Source organism: Dipodomys merriami, unplaced genomic scaffold (genome assembly GCF_024711535.1).
Source record: "Dipodomys merriami isolate MVZ:Mamm:240054 unplaced genomic scaffold, mDipMer1.0.p SCAF_3, whole genome shotgun sequence".
NCBI lineage: Eukaryota > Metazoa > Chordata > Mammalia > Rodentia > Heteromyidae > Dipodomys > Dipodomys merriami.
This window is the reverse complement of record NW_027204492.1, coordinates 4,905,375-4,930,776: the sequence shown is the minus strand read 5'-3', so window position 1 is coordinate 4,930,776 and position 25,402 is coordinate 4,905,375. Positions and strand designations below refer to the sequence as shown.

At 37.7% G+C, this 25,402-nt stretch overlaps 1 protein-coding gene across 5 annotated transcripts in view; it reads left to right on the top strand.

Annotated features, from left to right (window-relative positions):
• Aff2 (ALF transcription elongation factor 2) overlaps positions 1-25,402 on the top strand; it is a 484,064-nt gene that overhangs the window by 418,363 nt on the left and 40,299 nt on the right. For all 5 annotated transcript variants that reach the window (XM_070039611.1, XM_070039608.1, XM_070039612.1 and 2 more), the window contains 2 exons: positions 21,869-22,028; positions 23,806-24,810. In XM_070039611.1, the coding sequence (XP_069895712.1) occupies positions 21,869-22,028; positions 23,806-24,810 (1,165 nt within the window). The remainder of the gene's footprint in view (positions 1-21,868; positions 22,029-23,805; positions 24,811-25,402) is intronic.

Sequence of the window (25,402 nt, the reverse complement as noted above, 5' to 3'; positions counted from 1 at the left end):
CTTATCAAGCATTGTTGCCTCCTCCTTTGTTTCCCCTTCCATCCCTTTCCATCCCAACCCCACCCCCCAGCCAAAGTTGTAAAGTTCGTTTTTCAACATAACGACTTGTACATCTCATTGTTGCAATGGGTCCACCTGTATCCCTATTTAAACGATTTGTTTTTGCCCTTCTCCACTTAGTATAATTTTTTCCAAGTCTTTTCCATTTCCTAACAATTGGGGTGATGTCATTCTTCCTGATGGAGGCATAGAATTCTGATATATGTGTGTGTGTGTGTGTGTGTGTGTGTGTGTGTGTGTGTGTGCCACATTTTCTTGATCCATTCATCTACTGAAGGGCATCTGGGTTGGTTCCAAATCTTAGCTATGGAAAATAACACTGTGATAAACATAGTTGTGCTGGTAGCTTTAGTGTGGTCTTGTTTGTTATCATTTGAGTAAATGCCCCAAAGTGGCATTGCTGGGTCATAGGGGACCTCTATGTGGAGTCTTTTGAGGAACCTCCGTACTGCTTTCCAGAGTGGTTGAACAAGTTTACACTCCTACCAACAATGCAGTAGGGTTACCTTTTGACCACATCCCCTCCAATATTGGTTTTCATTAGATTTCTTGATTATAGCCATTCTAATTGGGATGAGGTGGAATCTCAAGGAACTGGTACAAGAACAGACCTGAGGACCAATGGAATAGAACCAAAGATCCGGAAATGAACCCACAGACCTATAGCCACGTAATCTTCGACAAGGGGGCTAAAAAAATAGAATGGAAGAAAGACAGCCTCTTCAGTAAATGGTACTGGCAAAATTGATTAAACACCTGTAGAAAACTAAAGCTAGATCCTTATGTATCACCTTGCACCAGAATCAACTCCAAATGGATCAAAGACCTCAGAGTCAAAGCAGACACCCTGAAAACATTTCAGGACGGAATAGGAGAAACTCTAGGGCTTCTTGACACAGGTCAAAATTTTCTTAATAGAGACCCAGAAGCACAACAAATCAAAGAAAGGTTGGACAAATGGGACTGCATGAAGCTCCAGAGCTTCTGCATGGCAAAGGACATAGCTAGCAAGATCAATAGAAAGCCCACAGATTGGGAGAAGATCTTCACTAATCATACAACGGACAAGGGTCTCATATCTAAAATATTCTTAAAACTCAAAAAATTAAATCCCCCAATAACAAATCCTCAAAGAAACAACCACCTGATTAATAAGTGGGCTAGAGACTTATAGAGAGACTTCCCTGAAGAGGAAATAGGAATGGCCAATAGACACATGACAAAATGTTCAACTTTTCTGGCCATAAAAGAAATGTGTTTATTCTTTTGATCCTATAAAATGATGCTTATTGAAAGGAAATCCAAGAAATGGAAACATGAGATTTTTCATTTTACGTTTTGCATTTTTTGTTTTTCCCTTATGTCACTGTTTTTGCTTTCTGTACCTTTTTTCTTGTATGTAAGTTCATCTGATTTGGGGAGGGAAAGGGTAAGCACAAAATTGGTGGGACAAAGGGTGAACTAATACAGCACTGATACTCACTAGACACTGTTTTGGAAATGAACTATACAACTGGTGAAGGAGGGGAGCTGAGAGGGAAAAACTGGAGAAAATGAGGGAAGGGATGGCACTGTTCAAATAGAAATGTACTCAATACCTGACTTACACAACTGCAACTCCTCTGCACATCACCTTTACAATAAAAATTGAAAAGAAAAGAACACCAAAAAACTCCAAAGACAGTTAGGAGGGGAAGCCAGAAAGCTTTCTGAGAATCAGCTTGTATAGGAGCTGGTGAGTTATTAGAAAGACTTTGGCTTTCACTAAGGTGCAAGCCATCAGAGATCTTTGAGGAGAGGAAAACTATGATCTCACTTATGTCATAATAGGATCACACTATACTTATCAAAACCTCCTGATTTCTGGCTGCTGTGAATGATTTTATTGCTCCTGAGTTTTCTCTGAATTCTGCCTGAGATAAACATCCATGTGAGGGCCTCTGGCTTTGATGTCTCTTAAGTAATAACAAAGTAGAAGATTAGAGCCCTGGGTTTCGATTAAAAAGCCAAGATCCATATCCTAATCTTAACCAAATGGCTAAAACTATGTAAGTCTTCATTTCTTAATCTTAAATGGAAATGGCTGTAGCTGTTGCCCAAATTACTACTGAATACATGAGCTAATTATTAAGCATTTGGGAAGATAAAGGGCTGAGCATTAAAGGGTGGCTGCATTGATCTCCCTCTCCTTCAACCTCCATGTGGTCTCTATGAATAGTCCTGTGCAGCTTTGTCATGCACAATCAGGGAGCCTGATTTTGGCTTCATCCCAGAAGAGGTACATGACCATAGAGAAACTGTGCAGATTCTCTGGGTTTTAATTATTCTCTTAGAGGAGAAGAGTTTTGCCAGCTACAAAGGCATGCACAAATATAGATATCATCTAGCTTTTTAAGCTTGTACAGTGTAAATATGAGAACTGGGTAGAAAGGTCAGACAGAGCCACTTACTGATAATGATTTTGTTGAATAAAAATCTCCTTTTTGATAAAAATAAAAGACATGGGAATAGATGAAAGGACATAAAATACTAAGGAGTCTATTGCATAAACCAAGTGAGAAAATGGTGACTTTCAGCAAGACATTGGTGGCAGGAATGGTTAAGGGTGGATGAAGAATGATGCATGTGTGCATGCATGTGTGCACGTGTGTGCCTGTGTGTAAATGTGTGAGTATGTGCGTGTGGGTGTTTTATTAACCCTCAGTTAACTAGAGGCTATGGGGAGGGTTGAATGAGCTTCTAGGAAAAGTTGTGCAGTTTCTGGTCAAAGTGTGAGCCTATATATAAGCTGTAGCTCTCATTATCATCATCACTATTATTATTAACTGAAGAAAAATTAGTAAACAATGCATTTTCAATTGTTATAGAAGGGTTCGGAAAAGTCTGCAAATAATTTTATGAAAACATATGTTTAAAAATTTTTAACACTTGTTCCTCAATAGATCTGTCTGAAAATACACATATGGACTGGCAATTGGCTGCAGTAGTGCAGAATTTCACAAATTATAGAAAATAAACAAAAACAACCAAAAAGTGTGTCTTTCTTTCTATCCACTGATTGGCTGAAAGACTTTGGGCAATTATTGCACATATTAAGAACTCAAGAAAATGAAGTAGTATTAATATTACCTAATATAAATGATAATAATAGACACATTGGAAAATTAAAATTCATGCATATAAAATCTTAAGTTATTACATGTTAAAACTCAGACAAAACACTTAGAGGAGCAAGGAACATTATTGGAAAGTAGGTCTACATAAGCATTTCTCTTTATAAGTTAGAGGTTGTTGACAGTAATCTTAATTATATTGCTATACCTAGATAGAGATTATATATAGATTGATGGCTATATGTAAACATATATATATATTATATGCACACACACACATATATATATATATATATATATATACAACCATATACACATGCATGTATATACACATATGCACATACACATGAATTTGGATATGATTCCACAATTTGGACATTATTATACAATTACCACCCTCTGTGATAATAGCTTATTATCAATGAGCTATCAATACTTGCCATATTCGAGTGAACATCCACAGGTGCACATCTGCAGGCCACATTCGAGACCTCTCTGCTCTCTCAGTAGCCCTCTTCCTCCCTGGCCTTTGGTCTCATTTGAAATCATCCCTTGTAGAGGCTTGAGATAGAAGGGGCTTAAAGCAAGTGCCACTCTCTAGCTCTTTCCTCTCTGCAACTTGTGTATTTCGAACAATAATTGCCATGTTTTTGATAAGAATGATAAAAAGACAGATCCAAAAGCAAATATCAAGGTCCCCAGCTGACAAAAGCAGAATCCAGTAAGAAGTGTGAAAAGAGCAAGTTGCTTCAGCCATAAAAAGAATATATTTTATTCTCCAGGTTTTTTTTTTCATTTTGTAAAATCATGATTTTCTAGTAAATGACATCCCAGAAGATATTTATCAAAGCAAGGAAGCTGTGGAAAAGAGCACTTCATATTCACTTTAATATTTTGCCTTTTCTTTTGACATTCTCTTGCCTAGAGAGCTAATTCCATTAAATATGTACATTTTTGGCTGGAAGTCTTCTTCATGTATCTTTTGGATAAATCTTAAAATACATAAGGTCTGTAGGCTAGCTTTTTTAAAGTGCAAATGAGACACACAGTAGAATATTGTCTATAAGGGCTGCCAAATTATTTATATTCCTGCAAAGCTTTACTTTACACTTTCTGTGATAATGATAAGGGAGAAGGTAAAATTCCAGTATACTTATGGAGCACTGTCAATCATATTAGTGGTATTTATTATCTGACTTCCAGAAACTTACTTTGACTGATTTCCACTTTACGTGGATTTGTTAGGAGTTGTGGAGAATATATTTGGTGGAAGAGACAAACAGAAGTGTAACCAAGTATCAAATAAACAGTGTAATGGGTGATACTGAATTGAGCTCTTGTAGACAGGTGTGGCTTGCTTCCTCAGCCTCACTATGAGACGTCTTTAAGACCTTGCAGTACAAACGTTTGCTAAATTGAAAGAATTAATGTGGATTGTGGCATTTCCTCATAGGAGTTTCAAGGCAACAGCACTAGATCTCTAGATACCTCTGTTACTTTGATCATTCCATACATCTCTACCTTCTTTCCTGAATCCACATGAAAACCAATTCAAACATAAGCCTTCACAAATGCAGGATTTAAAAATAGAAAAAAACTTATTAATAATTAAAAATAGCACCTCTCATATAGACGCTGAGGAGCCAAGGCTGCATTTGGAACACTCAAACTCACAGTTGCATGAAGGAATAATCTAAAGTTTTGTTTTGCAAAAGAATTACTACATATTTTCTAGGTATTTTCTTCTTTTCATTTTTTTATTGTAAAGATACTATAATGAGGGTCTGGGTATTTTCTTTACAGTAGACAACACCACCAGTTTAAAAAGAAAAGAGAAAAGTAAAAGTTATTGACTAATTAAAGTTTGTGGCAACATCAGGAAGTTCATTCAGAGGTGAGATATCCCTGTTAATGTGTGACAACAAAAGCTCAAGACTGAAATTGCCCAGCACCCTATATCAAGCCAGCTCAATTGATAGCCTTGGCGATTGGGAGAAGAGGCCAAAATTATAAATAGTTTTTACTTAGCATTCGGAAAGCAGGAAAGAGGTCTATGCTATTTAAAAGTTTTACTTTACATTTATTTATTTGTTTTATTCATTTATTCATTTATTTATTGTCAGTCATAGGGCTTGAACTCAGGGCATGGGCCTCTGCTCTTTTGCTCAAGGCTAGTGCTCCACCACTTTGAGCCACAGCTCCACTTTCCACTTTTTGAGTGATTAATTGGGGAGAAGAGTCTCACAGGGACTTTTCTGCCCTGGCTGGCTTTGAACCATAATCACTCAGATCTCAGCCTCCTGAGTAGCTAGGATTACAAGCATGAGCCGCCGGCGCCTGGCTTGTTTCATTTTTCAAAGATGAACTATGTGGGTTCTTTTTAATTTTTGTTATCTTCAAGTAGCTGTACAAAAGGGAATAAATCCAACATATCAATTTATGAGTGGAATGCATCTTGATCAGTGTCACTCCTCCCATCATGGTCCCCCATCTCTCCCAATCTCACTCAACCCCTGAAGTTACCTAGTTTTCTGTTTTCAAATGACCCATCTAATGACTATGAGAACGATGAATAAATAAAACTAGTCCTAAGCCTAGAACTCCATAACCTCAGCCATGGGTTAGTCATTGCCATCATTCCATGGGAGGAATTGGGTTTGTATTGCCCCTGCCTCTGTTTTATAACTTCTGTCTTCTCTTGTCATTGGATAATTGCAGTAGATTTACTCAACAAATTTTCCTATCACCAAAGACAAGAATGTGTTGGAGTAACTGCATGGTAGAAGAGATGGTGGGCAAAAAAAGAAAGCATTAAAACATGTTGCTTTTGCAAAATTGTCATCAAAAGGATAGCCAGAACATAAATGATACTGTTTTGGCTTCAAAAGGGTAAGCAGGTGTCTTCTAAGTCCCAAATGAGCTGTGTACAAGCTTGTACAAACAAGCGCAGAATCAGGCCTGTTTGTTATTCACACAAACAGAGTTTAAACCATCTGAATTCCACAGTTCCCAGAATTCAGATGGTACACAATGGTCCATAATGAGCAGCACCTGTGCTTACCTCAATTACGAGACAGTTCTGAACAACGGCAGAAAGGGCTTACTAGAATTTTTTTCAATAATAGATTTAGTTATGTCTTTCATAATTGGATTGAAAAGCTCAAAATTTCATTTTGCAACTTGTTCATAAAATTTGTATGAAAAAGTCTGGCATTTATTCAAAAGAAATAATCTATGAAGATTCAAAAAAACAGCCAACCGTGGGTAACTAAGCAGCCAAATTATAGTCCAAGCACTTGGCAAATACGCCATCTTTTTATTATTTCAGTAATTGAATTTCTGTTAAAGTGTGGAGCATAATTTAACATGAGGAATTTATTTATAATACAATAGCACTTCAGTAATAAATGCATTATTATTGTCACTTTTAATGGAGTCTTATGTATTCCCTCTGAGGCTGTGAGACAGACTTTGAGACAGCCACTGCACTCATGTTGTTTGTAGACAATTGAATTAATTGGAGACAGGGTCATTAACTCGACCTGAATACCTCTGATTGCTTCTGTAAATAAGGTTAGAGAGCAAATGGCTAATCTTCGTTGTCATTATAGATTCCTCTTACATTTTCACACTGCTGTGTATATTAAGATCATTTTGCTAAGCAGCTTTTCAGACTCTACTTATATTTACAGTATTATCTTGCATGGCACACAACCATAATTGTATCCGATTTCTACTACATTTCCCGTGTCTTTATAAAACACGATACTAGAAAAGAAACTATGTTGAAGCATGACTCATAAAAACCATTAGACCAATAAATGAATAAACCACAGTGCATAAACTTCATATTAATGGAAAATAAAATCACAGAGTAAAAGTTGCTTTGGTCTCCTTTCAGATCCATGCAAAATTTGGGAACACAATTAATGCAGATAGTGTCCCAAAGATGAAGTCTCTGAGGAAGGGATGGCAAGGGGAGCGTGTGGTTAAATATCTTTCTCCTTCAGTCATTACTGTGATCTTGCTTCATCTTCTATTACAACATTAATAACATGCAAATGCAGTTAACTAAGCACTATTGCAAGTACAGACATTAAAAGCTTTCAAATACTGACTTCTGGTAATTATTTTTTTTCAAAAAAATATCCTGTTACAGGCACGGAAAAAAATTACCCCTTCATAATGATTCTAATCATTAAAACAGTGGAAAACAACTCTAAAAATGGACCTTCCAAATTTGTTTTGTATTGCCACTCAGATACAAAAGACCACTAAAAAGACAATATTATAATGAATGATGAGACTCTTATAAGTAATATACCTGGAACAAATGGAAAAGGAGAAAGATAAGGAGGAGAATGAGGGGAAAGAGGAAGAGAAGTGGGAGGAGGGGGAGGGAGAGGCGGAGGGATAGGAAGAAGAGAAAGAGGAGAAAGGTGGAAGGGGAAAGAAGAAAGGAAAGTACTTCTGTCCTTTGTGGTTTTCCTTGAGAAGATAAAAACATTATTGAATAGAATAAAGAGTTTATATGTACTAAATCATCCATCCTACTAGAAAAATAGGTTAATTCTACATTGTCCTCTTAACCCAATGGGAGCCTGCCAGTTTTCCTGAGCTCCATGGTTAACTGCAGCAGTGAAAGTCAATACTGAGTGAATTGTCAACAACAAATAGAAAACCAAGCACCTTTTCAGCTTTTTCAGACATTTTTGCCTCAATATTGCTTATTTTAACCCAATTCTTTGTACATATGGTAAAAATGTCAGTTATAGTTGACTCATACATGAACACAAATCTTAGTGCGTTACATGGCTACCCTGTAAATAGGAGGTTAAGGTAAACATCAATGGACAAAAATATGATCTTTGTAAAATGATTAACTGGCCAATATTTGCTATAGAATTCAACATCTCTGTCTCTAGACAATTAGTTTTTGCTAATCATACTGTCAAGGTTGTCTACTTATATTTACAGTATTCCTCTCAGTGAAATCACATGCATGAGGGCCCCTCTTAATTTGTTCAACCACTTTGGAAAGCAGTATGGAGGTTCCTCAAAAAGCTCCACATAGACCTCCCCTATGACCCAGCAATGCCATTTTTGGGCATTTACCCAAATGATCACAAACAAGCCATACTAAGGCTACCAGCACAACTATGTTTATTGCAGCATTATTTACCATAGCTAAGATAGGGAACCAACACAGATACCCCTCAATAGATAAATGGATCAAGAAAATGTGGTTTATACACACACACACACACACACACACACACACACACACACACACACACACACACACAATGGAATTTTATGCCTCCATCAGAAAGAATGACATTGCCCCATTTGTTAGGAAATGGAAAAAATTATATTAAGTGAAGTAAGCCAGGCCCAAAGAAACATAGGTCCCATGGTTTTCCTTATTTGTAATAACTAACATATGTGTAGGACAAGCAGAAAAGGCCAAAAGCTATGTATATAGGACCAGATAAGATAATATTAAGCGAAATGAACCCCACGAGAGGGACACAAATATCTTTTTTTCTTTCTTGCTATTGTTTCTAATGTATTTATAAATGTACCATATGATTTTTTTGTTGCTTTGTATGTTCTTCCCCCACAGTATAAACCCTGTTTTCATTGTATTTGATGTGAGTGCCCTACATCTTGTATATACACTTTTCTAATTCGGGGACGGGAAAGGAAAACACAAAATGCTTAAATAAGGATACAGATCGACCCATTGTAACAGTGAGATGTACAAGACACTATGTTGTAAAATGAACTTTATATCAGCAAGGGGGGGGGGAGTAGTTGTGGAGGTGGGAGAGAAGGGATGGTAAGGGTAAAACAAAGGAGGAGGCAACAATGCTCAATAGGAAATGTACTCATTACCTTGCTCATGTAACTATAACACCTCTATACAGCATTTTTACAATAAAAACCTACAAAAAAGAAAACTAAACAACTTGACCTTATTACTACTAGCTTGCTGTCATGATGACAGTTTCCACTAGCTCTTGGTCAAATATCTAAGTTTATTTTAGTTTCTTCCTATGTCAGCTCTAAATTGTCTTGGGGTTCATTTCTAACAGTCTTACCATTCTTGTTAACCATTGTTGTATATTCACTTGTTAGTTCTGCCATTCCATATAAGCACTGATCATTAAAGGCTGGGGCTCTGTAGATGTTTTATTGCTGATGGCTTTTAGTAGCTCTTGATATAAAAGAAAAAAGCTTGGGTACGTAATCAAACAGCTCTCCAAGCATGGGGAAAGTATGGTACTCTCTTCTTCCATTTGCCCTTGACCTTTTTCAATTTAACATTGATGAGAGGAAATTGTAATAGCAGGAAGGGAAGATTTTCAGGCAGATAGTGACAAGGGACTAAAGATCTACTATTTCTTTTGCTGTCATTCTAAAAGAAAAGTATAAGAAGCTGTCTAAAATTGCTGGGGTTTGTTTGACACAGAGGGCTTTCATGAAGAAGATTTAAGATGTCAACTTTAACTACAATGCTGATACTCTTAGTCAAAGAAAGGAAATAAATTCTTGTAGAAACTGTCATTTTGTTCTGCCTGCCTATTAATGGCCTTTGTGATTCATAGTAAAATTCTAGTGAGAACTTCCAGGTCTATTTATCATAGGAAGGGATCATCTCGTATTGAATGTGTGCTGTCATAATTAGCACTGCTTGTGAGGTAGGTTCCATGTTTTGTGAAAGTCTTTAAACCTCATATTTAATCCAAAATTGATTGAATACTTTTTCTAACATTAATTATTTAATTATTATCACCTTGAGAGGGAGTTAATGTCAGGCACCGTATAGCCTGGGCTATTTAATGTATAAAACAATAACCAGAGTTCCTAATATCTACACAAATTTGAAGAGTGTAATTATTATTTAAATTAAAAATAGACCTATTTGTATGTGGCATTCAGTTTCAGTAAGGGCCCACCATTTATTCTCATGTATATACATGTGTGTATATTCGGTTTATTATCAGTGGTTATTGCTGTAAATGCCAGTTACAGTAAGACTATCCATCCAAAAAAGTTGCATTTTGAATGGAAATGAATCTAAATGAGTTGGACTAGCATCCATCCATACATCATCAGGCAACACATTTACCAAATCACTTACATTAAATTTACTTAGGCTTCAGAATTTTTCAATGTTCAATAGGCTAGCTAAAGTATTGACTTCTTCTGGTACTCAGCAATGTTTTGACATTTTATAGGTAAGTATTGTTCTTTTCCAGGTGGCTTTATTTGTGTGTCATTTCAATAAATTATAAGGCCATTTAGAGAATACATTATAACGAGAAAATTACAAACAAATTATTATGCTAGTCTCCCTTGGATACACAAAATGACTTTACAAACAGGTCCTTACCATCAAGGAATGTACAATTTAATTACTCAGGTTGGCATAATGAAGTAAAACAATTTGAAAATAGTTGAGTGGTTGACTAAGATAAAGCTACTTTGAAAACTGAAGTCATTGGAAAAGATCTCATGCCAATTGCATTGGAGGTTGAAAAAAATAAGCAGAAGAGAAGAGGAAACTTCACTCAAGACAAAGCCATCAGAACACACAAAATTATGGAGGTACTGTTGGAACAGGGAAGAGATGAAAATGGCAGATATGTTGGGAACAAATGGACATTACAGAGTCACTAAGGTTGAGTGGTGATAGAGCTAGCTCTGTGGAAATCTTGAGAGAAGAGTACATCTCTCTTCCAGGAAGTTATTGTGAATTCCAGTATCAAGACCTCATGATGCAGTAGACTGTCATAGAGGTTCAGGACAAAAGCTAAAGCTTTAGTCCAACATGAAGTGTATCCAAGAATAAAAGAGAAACATTCTGTTTGAAATGGAGAGTCAACACGGCTTGGGGTTGTTGGTTCCATTAAACAGTAGTTTTGGTACATCAAGAGTTCCAAAACCTAATTGTGGATCCAGGCATGCTTCAGAGGTGAGGAAGTAGAACCAGCAAGTGTTGATCACATCTGTAAGCAATTTCATGGCACTGGACATTCAGCATCATTTTCTTGATTACGAATTTTGGCTACCTATGAATACCAGCCCTCCAAAAAACTTGGTATGTGTACCATCTACTTGTCATGCCAACATATTGTGTTGTTATATCTTCCTTTTGTGAGGGATAGACACAGAAATGTTGTCAACTTTAACTTTTGTGATGTACTTTAAATTTTTCATCACTCATGTCTCTAGCATATTTTAGACCGGATTATGAACTAAGACACTTTCAGTCACAAAAGTATGAGCTTTATCTGAGAAATTGTGAGAATTGGAATAAGCAAATTGCAACAAGAGTTTTTGAAGCAGTCATGCTTCGTGCCTTTCACTGTTCTTCTAACCTTTTTCATTAGGTTACTTGAAGAAAATATTTGCCACTCCCTTTAACTCCCTATTTCCTGTTGATATGATTAAAAGGATAGCTTTTATCATTGACTTCTTATTCTTTTCATTGCCTCCTACTGCACTTGGTACTTAGGCAAAAGTCACAAGACTTTAGGGAACCTCTCCACTCCAAAGACACACAAATAGCATCTCACCCACCTGATCTTGGCTAAGAAGTCCTAGAGTTTCATTGGCAAAACAGGTGGATATCTGCTCCTTCTATTTTCTTTTTGTATGTTTTTTTTATTGTAAAAATACTGTACAGAGGGTTACAGTTACATGAGCAAAGAAATGAGTGTATTTCCTATCAAGCATTGTTACCTCCTTTGTTTTTCTCCTACCATTCCTTCCCTCCCCACTTCTACAAATACCCAACCCACCGAAGTTGTAAAGTTCGTTTTCAACAGTCTTGTACATGTCATTGTTACAATGGGTCAACCTGTATCCCTATTTAAGCATTTGGTTTTTTCCCTTCCCTTCCCCGAATTACAGATGTGTATATACAAGATGTAGGGCACCAACATCAAATACAGTGAAAACAGGGATTATACCATGGGGGAGGAACATACAAAGAAACAAAAAAAAATCACATGGTACATTATAAATACTTTAGAAACAATAGCAAGAAAGAAAAAATATTTTCTGGTATTTTGGTGGTGATCAAATTCTGTGTCACAAATGGAAAAAGGGTTTTGGAGTAAAATTGTTAGAAACATATCAAGTACACTAAACTTCATTTTTAAAAATGTATCTTAAGCTTCTTGATTCAAAGAGGATAGCATTCTATTACAACCATTGCGCTTAGGACAATAGGAAGGTTAAATGCCTAGTCAGAAGAGGATGCTTCTGGGGACAGTTCTTCCTGAGATCTACAAAGAAGACTTCTTTATGGCTTTACTCTTGAGTATCTTAAGCACGCCAAGCATTTTGCACAGTATGTGGTGGATAAAAGCCTCAGGCCTTAGAAGCTTACGTTCTAAATCAAGTGTCTGTGATATATTAGATAACAGATCAGACATGAAGGGAGCAGACAATACTGATAAGGAGCTTGGCATTCAGAGACATCCTGGAAGAAATGTAGTCTATGGAGAGACTGGAAGAAGGATGCCAAATGCAACAGCAAGTCCAAAGCATGATCATGATGCACAACAGGAAAGAAGACATCCATCAGGGAAGAGGGAAGTTGTTGTACTGAGCTACTCAGAGCCTATTGCCAGGAATTCTTGTTTCTGAGGGAATTCAGCCCAGTGACTTCATGGGCTCTCCTGACAAGCAGCTGAATCCTGTCACCGAAACCAATTCAGGAAACATACTGAGAGATTCCTGCATTTAAGTCACCAGTTGAAGTATAGACCTGCTCAACCTAGCACTTGTGGCTGATACAGTTCTTTAAGGGAAGCTTTGATTTTATAGACTCTTAGTGGCCGGTCCTCTTTGGGTTCTTTATAAGTGCAAGCTATCAATCATTCACTCATTTTCTGCTTGGTAGAGGTCATGTCCCATGGGTTCAGTGGTCACTGCTTCCCTTGCTGCTAGCGTTAAGAAAGAATTTTAAAGGCAAAAGGTAGCAAAACACTTAACTCTGTGATTTCCCCCCCCCACACACACACACATATTTAGCTTTTTAATTTTATGGTCCCTGTCTAATTGCAGAAAAATAATTGTGGGATTTAAAATTATGTAGAGAAATTGAAATATGAAAAATAGTTAATTCTCCTCTGTGCAAATTATCTTTTCCTGTTTGTTGGAATAATGTATTTGTACAAAGGAGTTTCAGTTTTGTGACATTTCCATACATGCATATAATATACTTTGATCCAATTTATATGTGAACAGAGTTTAATATATTTTATATTACTCTTTTTATCTACCTCTTTCTTAACAATTTCATTGGTTTCATTATTTTATTTTCATACATACATACAATGTAATTTGTCACATTTATCCTCTATCATGTTTTTTTTTACTGCCATCCCTGTTACCACTCTGATCCTGGCATTGTACTATGACAACGTACTTTTTGAACCCCATCTGTGATACATTGAACCTACTGAGCAGCAAAGAAGCATGCATTTGGTAAATTACTAGTATAGACAAATAGCATTAGAAAAGTTGTAAACCAAAGTCCCTGCTTACCAGTAGGTATATAATAAGAACTCTTCAGGAACCATTGCTTAATGAAAGCTTAAGTTTTACTATGTCAAATTACAAATGGAACAGGCAGTCATCTTTATAGATTACTAAAGGAAGACTAAATAATTATGAAAAAATAAGCTCCACTGTTGAAGCCAAAATCGTGATTAAGCTTTCAAAGGTTCAAAAAGATAGCTCACCAACTTCTTTTTCTTCCAACAGCTTATATCATAACACTATGTGTACATTTAGACTTACTACTCTCAAAATGGTCTCCAGGAACACTTTATCATTGTGATTGTATTAGAAATGCAAGACTTAGCCTCTGCTCCAGGCCTACTTAATTAGACTTGGCACAGTAATAAGATCTCTAGTGATTCCTGTGCATAGTGAAGTCTGAGGAATACTTATTAATAGTTACCTCACCTGAATGAACCTAATCCTGTCCTCTTAAAGTTTTGTATAATGCATTATCCCTATTTTACAGATTAGGAAAGTGAAAGCCTACCTATTAAGTGTCTAACCTAAGGTCATGTAATGGTCAAATAGCCAAGGTGACATTCAAAACTATATCAGATGCTCTTATTTCCAATCCAATGCCCTTCTCATTATATTACTACAATCAGCTTAAAAGCAGTAGGGGAAGTATAGCTAATTACATACAAGAAATGGCTTTAAAATGGGTACAGGCAGGAAGAGAAGAAACCAAGAACTGGAGCTTCTTGGCTGATCGGTTGTGGGTCAAATGTTATGAAAAGCCATTGACAGAATAATTCATTATTATCGCCCCAGAAATGATGTAGGCATCAGGTTAGTGAAAAGGAGTAGGCACTACCAGTTGGGGATCAAAAAGAATGAGAAGCCAATTAATCCCAGTTATCGTGAAAGGTCTAAAAGGTTGGTTTACAGCTGCTCTGACAAATTTACCCCCTTCCATGGCAAACGATAATGTATTAGCTTCTTCCAGAGTCTGAGCTCTGATTCCCAACAATTCTTTGGCCAGGAAGCTTCCTTTTCCAGAGTGGCCTTGTAGTTGTGGATGTCTCAGAAGGAAAACTAAAATTTACAAACAAGGAAAATTGTGTTCAGGTATAAGCTGCTGTGCTCAAATTTAATTACGTCTTGTATTCACTTTTTATTGCTGCCATAACAAATTACCTCAAACATAGTGATTTCAACCATAACAAATCACCTCTAACTTTGTAGTGTAAAACAACAAGAATTTGTTATTTTAGAATTTTGTAGGCCAGAAGTCAGACATGAGTCTAACCAGCCTCCAATCACGGAATGAGCTATATTCATCTTTAAAGCTCTAAAGAAGAGTTTCCCTGTCATTTGAATTTCCACAGAACTCAATCCCATAGGGTTTTATGAACCAACTCTCTCATTTTCTTACTGCCTGTAAAATACAGCCTATATTCCTTGGCTTTTCTTTTTTCTTTTTTTTTTTTCTTTTTTTTTGTCGGTCATGGGGCTTGAACTCTGGGCCTGGGCGCTGTCCCTCAGCTCTTCAGCTCAAGGTGAGCACTCTACCACTTGAGCTACAGCGCCACTTCCGGTTTTCTGGTGGTTTACTGGAGATAGGAGTCTCAAGGTCTTTCCAGCCGGGGCTGGCTTTGAACCGTGATCCTGAGATCTCAGCCTCCTGAGTAGCTAGGATGACAGGCGTGAGACACCGGTGCCCGGCTTCTTCTTCCTTTTTCTTGAAAGCCTGCAGGGCAGGTCAAAGCCGTCTTACTGTATCATGTTGAACTTTCTTTTCAACTTCCACTTTCCTTTGTAAGGACTCATTTAGGAGTATATAGAAAGATGAATTGAACCAAAGGGAAAGAGGGACAAGAAAGAGAGACAAATTGGAGGAGTTATATATGAATGTAATATAAGTACATTATATACATGTATAAAAATGCCATAATGCAGCCCATTATTCTGTACAATTACTATACACTAAAAATCAATGAAAAATCCTTGTCTTATTGATGGATGCAAAATTTCTATTGCTGTGTAAGGGTACATAGCCTCAGGTTCCAAAGAGGTAGATAACTTTGAGTCTGTCATCATTCTGTCAACCACAATATCGTCAGTCATTCGGGACTTTTACGCAGCACCATGTACAGGAACTTGCCCATGAAAATGAATTTGAGTGGATCGGCATAGTCTCTTCATCTTCCCTTGGAAATAAATTGACCAGACACCATTTCAAACACCAGAGCTGAGGACTTGTCAAACATACAATATGTGCATATTTGACAAAGAATTATCTTTTGGTAGCTATGTCAGGGTGTGGACAATAATTGTCCACTTGCTCATCAGCAGCATCAGATCATTTCCAATGAGCATCCTTGGTTTTGACTTGGTTTTGGTAATATTGGGATGTAAAGTACCTTACTTTCTAAGTCTGTTCAAGGGCCATCCTAGGAAGGAGAGCAAGGTTGTGGGGATACTGGTTCCCTGTCTATGTCATCATTTGTTCCTACCACAGAAATTCTGCTTTCACCTATTTCTTATGTTTGTGCTTCAACTCTCTATTACTTTCTATTGCTTGACAAACTTTTTGCTGAACAAATGGGTCCCCTGGATTCTGGGGAATGGAAGAAATACCAGAAAATGCCAAACTGCTGACAAAGACAAAAATACAATTTCTACGTTCTGGCTAGGATAGGTCCAGGGTTCAGAATGGCTGCACCTAGTGATATGGTGAGACAGACATATTTCTCCAATTCTACAGTCTGCTGATTACTTTACCACAGTGCCATTCCTTTACAACTTAATAATGAACTCAAATATAAACCTGTTATGAATTATCTGGTAGAAAGAGTGATATATGATCCCAATGAAAGTGAGGAAGGATCATACTGAAATTTGTGTAAGTCTCAAATAAAGGCAGGGTTCTCCCATGAGCTGCACATCTTTGGCAAGTTCTGGGCCTTTAAAAAGTTGTCACCACGATCAATACTCCATAGACTTGCTTGTCAAATCTTCCCATGGCCATTTCCCACTATAAAGTTATTACTCATTCTAGAATTTTCTTTCTGATGCCACAGAACTTGATTGAAAAATGGCCAATTTATTGTGCCTGCTTAACTCTTGAGAAAGAAATCTACAGTTAAATTAGGATTGATTTCAAACAGCACCAATGTAGATATTTGACTTACTGGAGGCTCTTAACTTGAATTAATAAAGAGTCTTACATAAAATATGTCCACATAAATGCAATTTTAATCCTTTAAGAATTCTATCATAGTTCTGACACTGATAAATTACTGAAAAAGGTTTACTTTAAGGAGTAGACTTCAGACACAGAGTATGAATTCCTCGATTCCTCTATCACATTCCTTATGGCCAGTTGGCTACATGGTCATCTAAGGAAATAAAGCTTATTGAGATACAGAGTAACATTCCTTCTATGATCACATGTGGACATTTTAAAGTTTTCCCCTGAATCAAATACAGGTCCATATACGTACACGCTTGATTAAAGTATGTTATACACAAGCATGAGTGCACAATTTGAACAACTACAGACAGTTTAACCAAATGAATATCAGGAAGCTGAAGCATGTCCTGACTGGGGTGAGGGGTGGAGCTTAATGGAGGAGAGCAGATGAATGCAGAGGAATGGTAGGTGAATATAATGATAGGATAGATGAGAGAAGAATAACAATGTAAGGGATGATTCTGATTAGAAGGCTTTATACTCATAAATTGACATTGACTTGAAACTTCTTTGCTCAACGAAAGATAATAAAAAATAAATGTTTAAAGTAAAAAAGAACTCCCCCCATAGGACAACTATTTAAAACTAATAGTAGGAAGTAGTTTTTCTCTAATATTGAGGTAGAATCTTCCTAAGTCTCTAAGTTAATGGGTTTACATATTACCTCAGAAGGTATTAGGAATAGACCCCTTTCTTTTCCCTTAGACAGAGTTTCTGATTGTTTGAAAATTATTATTATATAATCACCCCTCCCTACTCTAAAATCTTGTTTTGTCAGTATATCCAGTTTCTTCAATATATTTTTCCAGACTTCTTTTTGCATCTACTCATTAATTGTGGTATCAAGTTGATCTATTGTATCTAGAGAGGCTTGGCCAATTGTCAATATAAGTAGAGAGATAATCATGTCTAGAGCCTATCATGCCCTATACTGTCTCTTGAAGTTGATTGTTTTCCTCTAGTAGTCTCAACCTCCCTACAGGAAGGCCAGATCTGTCCACAGAAGGCACCTTAAATGCCTCCCAAGTTTCTTTCCCAGTGACCTGACTCCACGTCTTTCCACAGCCTTGAGTTCCTCCTAAGGCCATTATCCTGTTAAGCCAGCTTCTTTGCCTTTAGTTTGGCTCAGAGCCATGAAGACTTAATGAATTGAAATTAGTATGAGGCTTTACTCCATTCAGCAAAGATGGATCATTTTGATGAATACAGTAACAAAGTAGATCTTGTAAAGATTGAGCAATTGACTTTGACATCACTAAAATATAGGTCCTTTAAGAAGTTTCATTGCATTAGATGTGAAGTCATAGAGTAGACTTTTAATAGTTTGGACTTTAAAGTAGATAAAAATAGTAAAGTAGATACATATATAGTATTATTCATTATCTTTGATGTTAACACTAGTGTTCCTTTAGATTAAGTTTATTAAACTGTGAGAGTACATGATGAGTGGGAAGTAATTTTTAGTACAGTTTTGGTGAGCAGAGAACATGTGAATTTCACACTATTTTTTTTTAACTAAGCAGAATCAAGTATCATGTGGAATGGCCTCACTAGCCGCTGCTTTAATATATATTTGAAACATAAATTGATGATATGTGAAATAAATGTAGCAAAAGTTGGACTTGAACTATCTGAGCAGCTAAGAATGTTCAACAAACTAATAGTGAAATATTCTGGTGCTCTGCCAATTCAAGTTCCATAGTGGATTCTAGACAAGAAAATGACCCTTGGACAACTGCTCTGTTATCAGTGTCTATCCTGTTTGTTAAGACAGTGTTTCAGTGTTGTATTCATGTTTGTGTCTGGAAATAGTCTTAGGTGGGCACAAAGTGCCTCCAAATGAAGCAAGCCTAGATTTGGTCATGTAGCTTCCATTCTGCAGCAGATTGGATGCAGTTGTTTCTGTTTATACCTATCATCTCTTCAATACAATGGAACCATTCACACGTTCCTGAAAACTGTTGGTTCTGAGTTTACATCAGATTCATTTGATGATAAACGTGACCAAAACAGATATGAGATATCTGCTTTAAGTATTTTTTCTTAGTGTGAAGGTTACTGGAATAAGATTAACAAGTTTCATTGAGGGGTGCATCTCAGATCCTACCAGTGTGTTCCTAGATCATATATGCACTCACTATATCAATTTTTCACATTAAAAATATGAATAGCAAAACAGATTTGTCCTCGTAAAGAACACTTACATTCTCTCTCATTCTCTCTGTCTCTCTCTCTCTCTCTCATACACACACACACACACACACACACACACACACACACACACACACACACACACACACACACACACAATTCTCCACTAAAATCGGCGAAGCTTTTGTTTAGATTTAGCTTAGGAATTAGTAATGTAAACATCTGTGCTTTATGTTTATCACCCCCATCCATTTTGTTTTGAGAGAATTGCCTCAATGATTTCTTTTAGTTTCTCATGGAGATGACTCCAAAATAATCTAGTAAACTGAATCTCTATCCATAAATACCTCCAAATCTATCCAGAGTCTATTTTAATTTGATAAGGTCAGGATTCCTAGCTTCTTACAATAGCCAGAAATTAATACACAGATATGCATAAATACTAGGAAACAGCCTATACTTGAAACATGAGAAATTTGGATCAAAATTAGTTCTTATTCCTCAATCAACCACCCAGCATTTTCAGTATTGCAGATGTTTGGGCAGAATTAAGGCAAAGGAATTAAGGAAGGCCTGATCGCTCTGCATTAGTCTTAGATATATTTTCTCAGTCTTTTTTTTCAGTAACTAAAGATAAAAAACAATTGATTTGATTTAGAGGGTACTTTGCATAAATATGGAGTCATTACTGCAATTGAAACAGAGATCTACAATGGAAGACAGAGAAGGAAAAATGTTAGGGTTCCCCTTTCCCTATTGTTGAAGAAATACACACACACACACACACAGTTTCCAGGAGAGCTAGTTCTCTATTTCTTGTGCCTTCTTATAATCACTTGATGCATTTGGTATAAGAATGTACTAGCAGATTGTATTTACTTAGCTGACATTTTAAAATAAGCCTTGACTCTGTTAAAGAAAATGCCAAAATTAGAGGTGGGGGGCTTGCAACTGTAATCCTAGCTACTAAGGAGGTGAGATCAGAGGATCACAGGAGTCTCATGGCTCAGAGCTAGCCTGGACAGGAAAGTCTGTAAGATTCTTATCTCCGCTTAACCACCAAAAGAAGCTGGCAGTAGAGCTGAGGTTCAAGTTATAGAGTGTTAGCCTTGAGCAAAAATACTGAGTGACAGTGCCCAGGTCCTGAGTTCAAGCCCCTGGACTATGACAAAAATAAAAGAAGAAAAGGAAAGTAAGGAAAAGAAAAAAGAAAAGAAAAGAAAAGAAAATCCCTAGCTGGGATGTTAAAGTCCAGTCTCTAAGAATGGAAAGCGTAAGTAATAGAATGGCTCTCTGTGCTGAATGGTGACTATAAGTAGCCCATACTGACCTCAAAGGGATTTCATTCCTTCCCAAGCAGCAGCTGATACAACTTCATGCTAGCTGGTAAGCACTGTAATATTGTAGAAAAGACCCTGTTGAGGGCATAGAATAATGGCATGAACTTACATGGATTTAGACGAGGTATGGGAATGGATGCTTCCAGAATTATATGGAGGAGTTACTTTACGACCCTCTGTCTTAGGTTTAGAGATGAAACCATAGGACTAGGTGACCTACAGGGCCAGGGCTGAGTCTCCTGTCTAAACTTCTGCCCTTGATTCTGGACATGTAATATGAGTGAGCCAAACAAATCACCATAGTGTATGAAAAACTGAAAAATTGAGCCCTATTTCTGAGAGAAACAAAGAAGAGCTCAGTCCAAAGAGACAATCAGCAAAAGGACAGAAAGACAATACTATACCCCAGCATGCTCTAAGCTAGCCAAGGTTGATTTGTTACAGGGCAGAGTACAAATGATTGGTAAGGAGGAGTATTGATTCTCTATAAAGGCAGAGTAGCAAATGGTGTCACTTTGCAAATGCTTTGCTTGGTCAGCTTTGCAAATTTAAAATCAATCATTAGAGGTGTCTTGTCCCTTAGGATCATACTTCCTTGGTCAGAGTTTTACCAAGAGTTTAATATGGTGGGGTAGGCAAAGAAGTATACCCTCTCACTGAAAGCAATGGAGGACCAGCTTATCCCCTTAGTGAATACTGGAATCTTGGCAGTGAAGTATTCAGCCCAGCCTCTGTCCTTTGAGAACCCTGGGCCATCCTGGCACTAGGTACTAGCTTAGGTTTTCCAACTATCTGATAGGCTGAGGCAAGTCCTCCTCCTCTCTGGGCCTTCCTTTCTTCCAATCACAATGAGGGTTGAGCTCATTCATTTTCAGAAATGATACTATGTCAGGTTTAACTGAAATCACAGGCTCTTTTTTTTTTTTGTGAAAATACCGTACAGAGGGGTTACAATTACATGGGCAAGATAATGAGTACATTTCTTATCAAGCATTGTTGCCTCCTCCTTTTTTTCCCCTTCCCATCCCTTCCCATCTCCCACTCCCCCCTCCCCCGGGCTCTTTAAAGACCTGTAGACTTGGAACAAAATGGTAACAGAAAATAGAAGGATCTTAACTGAAATATGCAAAAAGAACAATTAAACAACTCAGAATCTGTTTCTAATCTGTATCAAAAAGGTGGCCTGCTACCTCACTTTATAGCTTTCATGTAGAGTGAGGGTAACAAATCTGTCTGATTCTAATCCAATGTTTGACATTGGGCCAAGCAATTGGGCCTCTGGATCCTCCAATTTCCACCCATAAAATGGCCAGTGCAGTCCCCTCAGTTTGAAGCTCAAACATCTTAGACCCTTATACTAAACTGGTTGTGCTGTCTAGGTTGAGCTTGTAGGACATAATAAATAATGTCCATTTTTCTTCCAGTCCACCCTTGACCACACCCCAGCCCCCGCCCACAGTGCCAGCCAATGGGGGATCCGGCAGCTCCAGTGAGTCAGAGAGCAGCTCTGAATCAGACTCTGACACTGAAAGCAGCACCACTGACAGTGAATCCAACGAGGCACCTCGTGTGGCCACTCCGGAGGTAGGTAGAATTGCCACAGCCCCAACCTCCATCTTTCTGTGCCTTACACAGCACCCACAAACATACATACCCTTTTTCACACAGTCACTACTTCAGAACAAAAAAAACTATGTTGGAAATATCTCTGGGTATTTGATAGCATTTTTTTGTTCTCTAAGACATATTTGCATAGGCTTTTACATATGTCTGTTTTCTTCTGTGTGTCTGGTTTGCTATAGAACTCACTCTGAGCCTCTTCACCTCTAACACTAAATAGTAATGACTGCATGAGCAGCCTCTCTTGTAAGAACCGAAAAGAAAAACTGGCAGGATTCTCTCTTGACCAAGGGCATGTCAATCCTTAAGTTTAGGTTAACATTATTAAGGTAATTCATCAACACTAGGCAAGAAAGACTTGGAATAGTGAAGAGATGACATGTTATTATTTTAGTTTGTAACAAACGTGTTTGCTGATCATTCATGAAAACATTTAACCCAGTCTCCCAAATACCAAAACAATAATGCTGAAATCAAAGGATTATTTTTCCCTTCCCCTCCCCTTCGAGTTCAGGTTCTCTGCTCTGGTCCTGTAATGCTACAAATTTGACAGCAAGAAAGTCCATCCATCACCTATGGGACTTTACACTCTTGTTTTCCATCATCAAAAAGGGGACAGTAATAATATTATCACCATTAATAATACCAGTTACTGAACAAAGTCCATATGCCAAGCACTATGTTAGGCTCTTGGCTTGCATTTTTCTCATTTCTTCTTTATAACATACCTGTAAGGTACTGGTTAATATGGTCTCTACTTCATAGATCAAGAATATAGATTTCTGAGAAGCTTAAAAAAATTCCTCAACATGTCACAGAGACATCATAGTAGAGTCAGCACTGAAACTCAGGTCCTTGTGTTGTAGCTGATATGATTTCTTTGCTTCTTATCTGCCATTTCCCTGTGCAGGTTAGAATCTCACATCTACTCAAGTGTTTAAAATTCTCTCATTCTCTATTGGTTGGTGCCATAAGCTTTAGCTGATGGCCTTTAAAGGAAGAGCATTTCTAATAAAAATGATGGCTCTTTTAGTTCAAATGGCAGAATTCAGAGTTGAGAATCAAGAAGAAGAATTGGAGGTATCATTTCCATGGCTTAACAATGGATACTGATGGTCTGCATGCATGTCTCCATAAATTGGTTATTCCTGTATGGTGTGGAAAATGCTGTGGGTTGGGGCAGCGGGAGTCAAACCTTTTCATCCTTCAGTAAAAACACAAAGAACTTGTCCTGTTTTCATTGAATTACAGCATCCAACAGAAACTACTGGTACTTTGGCTCTTTCCCTTTGAATTATACTTGAGGCACACTTAGATTTCTTTTCAGGATCAGAGAACATTGCCAGTGCCTCGTGGTGAGAGGTTGAGTGATGATGTTTCAAAGGATTTGGAGAAAAAGGTTTCTTTGCAGCATTGCTGTCTGCTCTCTGAAACAACTCTCTATGAATACTTATTTGCTTCTTAGCCAGAGTGGAAAATATTTTCATAGAAAGATGGGAAATTAGTTTATATCAATTGCTTTGTGTCTGGCTGGTTTGTGTCTGCCAAGATACCAGTGAAGATCAATTCAATAATTTCATTGTAAGTAGGGTACATGTGTCTGAGCACTGGTGGTTATCTATGTGTAATATGGTTAGTTCACACCTAAAGATTTTATTAGCAAATAGTCTCTGTATTGAGAATACTTGTATATTCTTCCCAAGTGTGAAATTAATTGTTGTGGCTGTTTCTCAATCTGTAGCCTGAACCACCCTCGACCAACAAGTGGCAGCTGGATAAATGGCTTAACAAAGTAACATCCCAGAACAAGTCATTTATTTGTGGCCAAAATGAAACACCCATGGAGACTATTTCCCTGCCTCCTCCAATCATACAACCAATGGAAGTCCAGATCAAAGGGAAGTCAAACACCCGCCAGGTCTTGCCTGAACCCAAAGAACGGCCTCTCCTCAGTCTCATTAGGGAGAAAGCCCGTCCACGGCCCACCCAGAAAACTCCAGAATCAAAAGCTCTGAAGCATAAGTTATCGACCACTATTGACACAGCTTCTCAAAGGACAATTGGGAAGAAACAGCCCAAAAAGGTTGAGAAAAACACCAGCATCGAGGAGTTTACCTGGCCGAAACCAAATATTACCAGCAGCACTCCCAAAGAAAAAGAGAGCATGGAGCTTCCTGATCCGCCCAGAAGCCGTAACAAAGCCACTGCCCACAAACCAGTCCCGAGGAAAGAACCAAGGGCTCACATCCCCTTGGCTGCTGAGAAGAAGAAGTATAGAGGGCCAAGCAAGATCGTGCCAAAGTCCCGGGAATTCATTGAATCAGATTCGTCTACATCTGATTCCAACACAGACCAAGAAGAAACCCTGCAGATCAAAGTCCTGCCTCCCTGCATCATTCCTGCAACTAATAATGCCAAATCCAAGGAGACCTCTGCTGCCAACCTATCTCTCAGCAGCTTGATCAGCAGCAGCAACAACAACCCATCCATCAATAATGAAGAGCCAGCTTTCTCGCCCATTCCAGCCATGCAAACTGAGCTTCTGTCCCCTCTTCGAGATCATGAGAACCTGAAAAACCTCTGGGTGAAAATTGACCTTGACTTACTTTCTAGAGTACCTGGCCACAACTCACTCTCAGCAACACCCACCAAGCCAGACCACAAGGAGACTGCCTCGAAACCCAAGCGTCAAACAGCTGCCACAGCTGTGGACAAACCTGCCATTAAGGGCAAGCGTAAGCACAAGGTAAGTTGTCCATTGGGACTTACCAAGGGATCATGAACAGTTGCTGTTTTCTGTCTAACTTGACCTTGAGTCTCATTTCAATGAGGCAAGAGGCAGTGGATTTTAGACCTTAGTGAAAGAAATGATGTTTACCACAAGAAGTGCAGTAATATATATATATATATATATGTATATGTATATAGATATAAAACCATATATAGAAGGCTAGGAACAATCAATAGGAAAGAAGAATATGACTATGACGTGAATCCCCTGGAATTATTTCCTTAAGCTGCTCCTGCCATCACGGAATTGTGTAGCATTGTTCTGTAGTCACTTACCTTTGTGCCCACAATGTGCAGTGTTTCTTTAGGCCTATTCATTTCTCTACACTAATGTTAACACACTTAGAAACCAGCCTTCCTTAGAGTGTCTTGGATTCTATCAGGTCTTCTAGAATCCATGATTTTTATGATTGAAATGCCTGGTTAAAATCGTACCTATACACAGTTTGGGCTGAATTCCAGAGCTAAGAGGTAAAGGTAGAAGGAAAAAACTAATGATATCCCTTTCTAATGAATACGTCCAGAGAAATCAGTTTATGGCAAATGAT